The sequence below is a fragment of the Vicia villosa genome, linkage group LG1 (genome assembly GCF_029867415.1).
Source record: "Vicia villosa cultivar HV-30 ecotype Madison, WI linkage group LG1, Vvil1.0, whole genome shotgun sequence".
Taxonomy (NCBI): domain Eukaryota; kingdom Viridiplantae; phylum Streptophyta; class Magnoliopsida; order Fabales; family Fabaceae; genus Vicia; species Vicia villosa.
In genome coordinates, this window is record NC_081180.1 from 123,610,409 (window position 1) to 123,619,961 (window position 9,553).

The 9,553-nt window shown below is 32.8% G+C and overlaps 1 protein-coding gene and 1 pseudogene across 1 annotated transcript; one reads left to right on the forward strand and one right to left on the reverse strand.

Moving 5' to 3' along the window:
- Positions 1-1,322: 1,322 nt before the first annotated feature.
- Positions 1,323-5,574, forward strand: LOC131644075 (formin-like protein 11; annotated as a pseudogene).
- Positions 5,575-8,023: 2,449 nt separating this feature from the next.
- Positions 8,024-9,177, reverse strand: LOC131616111 (translationally-controlled tumor protein homolog). Its single transcript, XM_058887362.1, has 3 exons — positions 9,023-9,177; positions 8,297-8,657; positions 8,024-8,219 (listed from the first exon to the last, which is right to left on the reverse strand). Exons 1-3 carry the CDS (start codon positions 9,048-9,050, stop codon positions 8,102-8,104), a joined length of 507 nt encoding a protein of 168 aa, XP_058743345.1. The 5' UTR covers positions 9,051-9,177; the 3' UTR covers positions 8,024-8,101.
- Between the last annotated feature and the right edge of the window lie 376 nt (positions 9,178-9,553).

Genomic DNA, 9,553 nt, shown 5'->3' on the forward strand with positions numbered 1-9,553 from the left:
GCATGTTGTTGCAATGTTATTTCATCTTCCTAACTTTTTTCGGTTCTTAAGTTTGAGAGTTTGTTTTAAACTTCTATCTAAAGGCTCATTCAGTTCTAGTGGAATGGAATGATGGTCCCCGTTTTCAAAAGTGTGAAGATTTTTCTTTGAATTTAGTAATTTGTAATTGTGATTATGGCCTTGGTATCAAGACTTTATGTGTTCATAGTCACAATTACAAGCGAGATGGTTATAGCATTATCAACAATATTTGACTATAATTCTAAAGTGACACACCACTTAACATTTCACATATTTCATATTAATGGCATAACAAGAAGTTAAAAAAAAAACTCAAATCTCACAAAAATTGGCATGTGTGAGTTTATAAAGAGTGACATATTCATTTATATGGATGAATTGAGTTTAATATAAAAATCTAATATAGTACTAGAGTTTAGTTATTATCAAATTTCACATAAAAATACCTAATTTAAGTATCAAAATAGATATCTATCACATTTAAGTCGGTTTTGTGTGAGACGTCACATTTTAACCAAAAACTTTAAGATATTGTTGCATCTATGCATCAAAATATTTATAAAGTATTGAACATTCACTTTTTTTTTATCAAATATAGAATTCAAACACCTTAGTCAAAAAGACTTTTTTGTGACAAAGAACTCGGATAAACCAAACTCCAATATTTCTATTGGGTCATAAAAGAGTCTTGAGATCATTAAATTGACAATAACACCGGTGAAAAAGATATCATATCTTAATCCAAAATCTTAAAATATTTTTCTATGAATCTTTTTATTTATAAAATATTCAACCGATGTTATAAAGTATTCTAAGATTATTTTTCACATTTGAAATACCAAAGAACATTTAATAATATTTATTGAGAGTAGATCATATGAGTGTGAATAAATATCATTATACATTTACTCCACTTAAAGTACTATAGTTCAATAGAATTTTTTACATTTTATCACATAAGCTCAAAAAATCTAGCAAAGAAGAATACACTTCTCTTTCAATCTCTAAAACATAAATTGCATGACCACCTAGTGACATTTGACTTGCTTTCTTGAATGCCATAACAACACACATTAATTGAGAATGCGACACGCAACAGGTTTTGCAAGCAGTTGTCAAAGACCAAAACATCCTAAGTTAGATCAAGTGACTAATGACTCAAATCCAATATTCTCTTAACCATAAAAGAATACAAAACTAACACACTTGATAGTGAATACTATTATACTACTAATCAATTAACTCACTCTAAACTCTCATTATTAAACAAATCAACATCTTTCCTTTTAGCCTCACCTACATGTCTCCACGTGAAATATTCAGAAAAAAGTTTCCTATTAGATTTAGCATATTCAATTAGGTGAATCTATAAACACTCATCAATCATAACATTAAATTCACCAATTTATTACATGTCTAGTTTTCTCTATGCTGAATTTGTCCCCACCTAAGGGTTGGAGAAATCTTATAGAATCACCGTATGTCGTTACAACAGTCCAACAAAACATGACCCTACATCACAATCATCTTTTTTTTCTTAAGTAAACATTAAAAACTTTTACATTCATGTCTCAATTCTCAGATACTAAACTTTTTATTCATCATCATCATCATTAGCATGATCAAGTTAATACTAAAAAGTTTGTTGGAAATGTAGTCATGTGTTACTTTTCTGACAAGAACATGCTAATAAAAAAGCACACAAGACAAAAGAATTAAGTCAAAGTGTAAGGAAGGAAAGTGTTTCTAAAAGAGTGTTTATTTATATGCATTAACAGTGTTTGTGATTGTAGGGTAGATTGAGTTAATGTAAGAAGAGATAAGAGTAATGAAGGACTTGTACATCTTCAACTGCCAAAGGTTCAGGGGTTCCTTGCTTTGCTTGGAGTAGCATTAAAGACAATGTTTCAGATCTTCTTTTTTCTCTCTTTCTTACCAGCACAAACCAAATGACAAACAAAAAGGAAACTAGCTTTTATAAGAGGAAAGTTGTGTTTTGCATTCATGTCTTTGTAACTTATAGTTGAAAATAAAAATGAGTTTTGGTTTTGAGTTTTTTATGATGATGTTTTTCATCATCATTATGACAGTGTTGTTGATTCCTTTATCTATATCATCATCATCATTACAAAGGACTCATGTTTTGAGTGTTGGAAGGTTCCATGTTGATAGTTTACAAGATAGTTTTTTCTTGAAGGAAGAGGTGGTGAAAGTTGAGAAAATCTCAGGTTTAGATGAGAATGAAGAGAAACAAGGTTTTATAGTTGAAAAGTTTAGATCTTTGCTTGGTTTAAAGAGTTTTCACAAAAGGGTACATTCTAAATCCAATGGTGAAGAAGCTACATCACCTTCTCCAGCACCGGCGCCGGCACCGGCGCCGGCTGAAGGATTGCATTTGCATTCTCATCCTCATCATCAAAAACATCATCTTCATTGGAAGCAGATACCAAAGAAGGTTCATCATGAAGATGATAGAGGAAGAAGAGATACAAGAATACTAGTAGCTGTTTTTGTTTCTGTTGGAGTTGCTTCATTGGTTGGTGCTTTTGGTTTGATGCTATTTTGCAGGAAGAAATTCACAAATCACAAAAAGAAGAAACCAAAGAGGACAATGCCACTTTGTAGCAGCAGTAGCAAAGGAACAACAAAAGGTACTAGTTATCAAAATTCAGGACTAGATCTGTTTTATCTTGATGCATTAGGTGATGAAGATATTGAGCAACAAAATGCTTGTGGCTTGAAAAAGACTAGTGAGGAAATTGTTTCTGTTCATCAAGAGGTGGAAATGGAAAATTCTGATAAAATTGTTGATGAAGATTGTGATTCATCTGAGGATGAAAGCTTTCATTCTTTGGTTGATTCACAATCCAATTTGAGACTCTCTAATGCTTCTGCTTCTAGTCTTGGTGACACACACTCTATGTTGTCACCTCAAGATTCATTTTCTTTGGTACAAAACCAAGTACCTGATTTTCCACAAAACTCAATCTCAAACATACATGAAGAGATTGAAACCTTTGTGCAATGTCCAAAAACATCTACTTTATCTACTCCTCCTCCTCCTCCTCCTCTACCACCAACTCCTCCGCCACCGCCGCCGACACCACCATTGAAAATGCCACTCTTTTCTTTACATTCTTCACTAACATCTTCTTCATCTAGAGTTTCATCTCACTCTCCACTTTCCTTAACATCTCGTACTTTGTCTTCTATAAATTCAGAAACTTCTTCTAGATCAAACCAAAGTCCTGAAAAAGATCCATTTTCTCTATCTCCACCTAACAACACAAAATCTCCTCCACCACCACCATGTCCTCCTCCATTTCCAAAAGGAAATAGCAACAACAAGGCCAAAACACCACCTCCTCCACCGTACGAATTCCCTCAATCACCACTTGGTAAAGATGGTACACCATTGGCTAAACTCAAGCCTCTTCATTGGGACAAAGTAAGAGCTGCACCAAACCGCACAATGGTTTGGGACAAACTAAGATCAAGCTCATTCGAGTAAGTTCAACTTCATAAATACCTATGTTTGAACTTGCAGTGAGTTTGACAGAATCACGATAACTCTGGTTAAAATTACACTGGTATACCGTGATTCTGTCAAACTTACTAATATTTCAAACATCATCCACCAAGTAGTAACTTTAGAATTATTCATTTATTTAATTTATTTTTACTGATTAAGCATATAAGCATATGATAAATTTTGATCAGGTTTGATGAGGAAATGATTGAGTCACTTTTTGGGTACAATTTGCAAAATTCAATGAAAAATGATGAAAGTAAGAGTAAAACACCCTCTCCAAGCAAGCATGTACTAGATCCAAAGAGGCTGCAGAACATAACAATACTCTCAAAAGCTCTTAATGCAACAGCTGAACAAGTATGTGATGCACTAATGCAAGGTAAATCTCTTCAATTACCACACTTTACTATGAGTCAACACTTGTCACACATAAAAACCATAATCTAATAATAATAATAATAATGTTAATATTATAAAGTAAAATGGAACTGTGGCTTTTGTTTTATATACCATTGTAGAAGCATGTGGTTTGTCACCATATTTTGAGGACAATTTATGGTCGATTAACATTTTCAAAGATGTAATTAAACTGTTTTGAAAAGCAGGGAAAGGATTGTGCTTGCAACAACTAGAGGCACTAGTGAAAATGGTACCTACCAAAGAAGAAGAGTCAAAGCTCTTCAATTATAAAGGTGACATCAATGAATTGGGGTCCGCCGAAAAGTTTGTGAGAGCAGTGCTTTGTGTCCCATTTGCCTTTCAACGAGTAGAAACTATGCTTTACAAAGAAACTTTTGATGATGAAGTTGTTCACCTAAGAAACTCATTTTCAATGCTAGAGGTAATCATATAGTCCTAAAAAGACCACGATTTGAAAATGTGTACGGTGTCTGACACGTGTGTGACAGTTATCAATATCTTTAGTGTATAATATATGTTGGTATCAGGCCCTGAGACACGTGTGTGACAGTAATCAATATCTTTACTATATAATATATGTTGGTACCAGGCCCTGAGACACGTGTGTGACAGTTATCAATATCTTTACTATATAATATATGTTGGTATCAGGCCCTGAGACGTGTCTGGTATCAGACATGTCTTTAATTTAAAGTGTCTGTTTAATATAGAAGATTAAACGTTTTCATACGAAATGTGTTAATGTTTTATACCAGGAGGCATGCAAGGAACTGAGATCAAGCAGACTATTCTTGAAACTTCTAGAAGCAGTACTAAAAACAGGAAACCGAATGAACGTTGGAACGATAAGGGGAGGCGCAAGAGCGTTCAAACTCGACGCGCTACTCAAGCTAGCAGATGTCAAAGGAACAGACGGAAAAACCACCTTACTCCACTTTGTTGTTCAAGAGATTGTCCGCTCAGAAGGAATAAGAGTTTCAGACAGCATAATGGGAAAAATAAGCCAAAAAAGCAACAAAAACAGAACAGAAGAGGAAAAAGAAGAAGACTACAGAAAAATGGGACTAGAACTAGTGTCTGGTCTCAGCACAGAATTATACAACGTTAAAAAGACGGCGACAATCGACTTAGACGTTCTCGCTAGTTCGGTTTCGAATCTATCGACGGAATGGTTAGGCTGAAACACTTGGTGGAAAAGGAGTTGCATGAGGATGAAATGAGTCATAATTTTGTGGTGACTATGAAGGTGTTCTTGCAATATGTGGATGGAAATTTGAAGGAGTTGAGAGGTGAAGAAGATGGAGTGATAGCACTTGTTAAAGAAATAACAGAATATTTTCATGGAGATGTTAGTAAAGAGGATAATCCACTTAGGATATTTGTGATTGTGAGAGATTTTATGGGAATGTTGGATAATGTTTGTAAAGAGCTTAGAAAGAGTAAAGGCTCACGTACTCCAAATCCTCTTGCACCTTTTAGATAGATTAGGATTTGACTTTACTTACACTTTTATGTATGTGTGTGTTCATAGGAATTTTTCAAATTTTCAAACAACTTGAGTGTAATTTTGTTTTCATTTTTTATTGTATGGACTTTTGGTATATGTGGACATTGTGTTCTCTTGATTTTGTATTTTATAGTGCTTCTACAAGTAGTGGAAATGGAATGGTCTTGACATTTTAAAAAGTTGTTATTCTTACTTGTTGCTATTTCTTTTCCATACACTGGAAAACAGAACTAGAGAACTTCTCTATCCATCACAAAAAGTTGGGTAATATATATTCAACCAATCACAAAATTTCATTTAATTTTAACACATTAATTAATTATAAAATAGTACAACTTTTCGTTGTTTCCAAGAAATTTTACATTGAAGGTAAATTTACCCAATTTTTTAAATTGGGTAGATAAGAATTCACCACTACAGAAAAAGAAAATTTCTTCCTTCTATTTATGTTTATAAATAAAAGTCTATAGAATGTTAACAAGTTGTTTGAGTCATGAGGGTAGCTCTCACAATGGAAATACACAACGGAAAACAAGCATGATATGTGATAGGACGGTTACCTCTTGCGGTGATTAATTATTGATGTGAAATCTAGAATGATCATGAGTACTGAACAAACAACACATCTATTCAGTTCACACAATCAAGATTCCTTCAATCTCAATGCTCGTTGTTTTGAAGAGAGAGAGAGAACCAAATTTTTTTCTAGTGTAAGTACTTTAACACAAGAATTATATTTATAAAACCGCTTGTGTGGGATGCAAGCTTCACTAATTTATTTTATCTCTATTAAATTTTCATTATGTGTGTGACCCTTAAGTTCTTGTAATGTTGTCAATTATACTGAATCACATATTTGATATAATAAATAGTGAATGATATCTAGCAACACATCACTGCTACTCAAGTCACGGAAATGTCACGTGGTATGACGAAACTTTTCTATGATAATGTTTATGTGTTTAATTACCATTTTTCATCATGTTTATATTGAATACAGAGCATATATTGTGTCACCCTTGTCCAATTCAATATTGGGCCTTTAGACATTTATTATGTTACGCAAGATGGACAAATTTTATATAGGTCACTCAGTATAATTTGTGGAGTACTTGTCAACCATCTTTATAGTAATATTATTACACACAACGTATGAACGTCAATAAAGTATTCGACTCCATGCCCAGGAACCATAATATTGAAAGGAGCTATACACTTCACTACTTTCACCTTGAGAATAACTTAGCTTTGCAGGAAGGATATAGTTAATAACGAGCGTGATATTTGCAATCACTAGTTACTGGAAGCAGTGCTTACCTTTACCAAAATAGGTGATTCAAAAAATTGAGGTTATCTACAGAACATTTATGTGGAGAGGAGGGGAATGGAAAAATTCAAAAACATAAACTCTCCCAAATATCACATGCAACGATAATCAACGAAAAACACATCGAACAACACAACACAATTTTATCGCAGAAAAGTCTCCGTTAACTAGGAGTAAAAAAACACGGGACCTGTAGGCTACTTAAAATCTCCACTATAATCAACAATGGATGCAAACAAGATTCTCTCTAACACTAGTTAGAGGTATACATCAATATTATCAAAATTTGCAATCAATTTTGGAATACAACAAGAATCGAGAGAGATAAAACAACCCAAAAACACCAAGAAATTATGACCTCAAAGATGGACTCGACAAGCCGACTTATAAAGCTCCGAACCCAATCACCATCGTTCAGAATGTACTCTTATAAGTCATGAACGTTGTGTCAAAATTTCAGGACGACCCGACTGTTGAATTTTGCGTAAGCTTCAATTTTCAGAAACTGGTTTGTGTAGAATTGGGGCTGCAGGATTTCACTCTTCTGTCTAATTTATTTTTAATTGTCTCTCACATACAATGAATAAATAATCTAATTTTCCTTGTTGATGGATAACAAAGGCTTATACACATGTGACATTAACTCACATCTATTGAGCCTCTCCAAATAGAAAGGAAAGCCCAACATACCACTCTTTCACAATTGGTTTAAATCATCGTTAGATTGTATTATCAAAAGTTATTTGAAGGAATCTTGAGTGAACATATCAAGCAAAAACGGTTGATTAACCTTGAATCAAAAGAACACAAGACAAAATAGATGAATACTTGAAAGATAATACAGAGCTTCTCTTTGAAGATAAGCCTTTGAATTTGTTTTGAATTAGTAGTTTTTAGGCGTTGAAAAACAAAACTTTAATAATGTAAATGAAATCGTTCATAACTTTGCTTTTCTTGCTAGCTTCACATTCCCCATGCCCCAACTTGCCTTTCTAAACGCATTAGTATAATATTCATTAAGAAGTAAATATTTAAACACAATGCCAAGCAAATTTACCAATTTATAATTCTTTCCCTTCACAAGTGGAAAAGCAGTAAGAAATTATTAACTTGATTAAGTTGGCAAAACAAACTCATGAATAAAACCATGTATAGTACTAAATTATCAAATAAGAGAAAACACAAGAATGTTATATTTGAAAAAACTCTACTAAACTCATTAAAACTCAATAGTCTATTGAAAACAAAAAAAAACCCAAAATCATAATATAAACTAAATGGTGATGTGGTTAATCTAACACTTGATTTCCTTCAATCCATAGGCAAAGTAGATAAAAGTTGGGTCAGTGGCGCCATCTTTGTAATAAGCAAAAACCAAACTTCCATCATCATGCATGCTTTCACCAACAAAACTGCACACATATATTATTGGATTAGTAACTATTATTTATGCAAACCAAGCAATATAATAAGTGTGTGAATGACTTACAATTGAAGGTCCTTGAGTTTTGGTAGCAGAAACTTAGTTGCTCCTTCAACGTGTTTCTTGAAAATCTCTTGCTTCTCTGCCTCTAACTTTGGTGTAAGCAATTTGATGTATCTTTTCATAAAATTAACAAATTGTTTCTTATCAAAAGCAGGTTGTTCCTGTAATCTGAAAGTGTCGACAATATCGACGACCTTAACAGCTTGATCATCAACACCTTCATCCTCACCTCCGCCCTCAGCAGAAGGGTTAGCACCAATATCTACATCCACAGCTCCTTGAACAACCCACTTTCCTTCGACTTCCCAGAGTAAGCCATTCTCAATTTCCTTATAGGGGAAAGAGTCTGATAGAAGTTCATCGCCTACAAATTCATAGACAAAATAAAATTCATAAGTTAAACCATTTAAATATACTAATCACCTTTTAAGAAAAAATCAGAAAATAACTCTTGTCACAAGGCAATCGCAACAACTGTTAATTTGAATAATTAGACCAAAAAATTCTATTAATTTTTCTGGGATAATAATGAAAGTTATTTCCCAATTCAAATTAACCCTAGTTTAAACCACAGAAAGACAAACAGAAAACATGATATTTGTTTGACAACCTTAAAACTCCTCTGTTTTTTGGAACAAGAACACACACGATTATAAGGAACAAGTTGTTAACATTCATCACAATATCAAAGTCCAATGAAAAACAAAGATGAAAAAAGCAATGATTTACCGGTAAGGAGATCCTGGTACACAAGCATATTGTTCTTGTTTGAGCGGAGAAAAAACCAAACAATTATAGAAAGAAGAAGAGAATAACGAAAGAAAGCGAATGTGAGTAGGTTTTGGGGATGAAGAGAGTTGGTGAGTATTACTATTAGTATTTATAGAAGAGTTGACGAGATATCAGGGTTTTTTATACTTAGATTTTTTTTTTTGTTTGTTACATCTTAATATTTGTTTTATGAATATCTTTTATTTTCTCAATATGGATAGTTGGTTTTTTCAAATTTTTAAAAAAATCCCATCATCCCTTTTTGCGCCGTGATTATTGTATTTGTCAAGTGCGGATTACTTTTCACTCATAACTATAATCGTTTTAAATTACAATGTGATTTTTTATATATTATTAAAAAAACCTAAATATATAAATTATTAGTTTTCAATATTAAATGATATATTGAAATATATTATGAATGCTTAGATTGAAAAAATATATTATTTAGGTTTATTTGATTTGATTTCATTCATTTTAACAATATTA

What these genes read in the sequence shown, in the direction of transcription:
- LOC131616111 (XM_058887362.1), bottom strand. Translation starts at nt 9,050, where the DNA reads ATGCTTGTGTACCAGGATCTCCTTACCG. An exon ending in GTACCAGGATCTCCTTACCG is followed by an intron (nt 8,658 to 9,022) that starts GTAAATCATTGC and finishes ATGAATTTGTAG; the next exon opens with GCGATGAACTTCTATCAGAC. An exon ending in AAACTCAAGGACCTTCAATT is followed by an intron (nt 8,220 to 8,296) that starts GTAAGTCATTCA and finishes ATATGTGTGCAG; the next exon opens with TTTTGTTGGTGAAAGCATGC.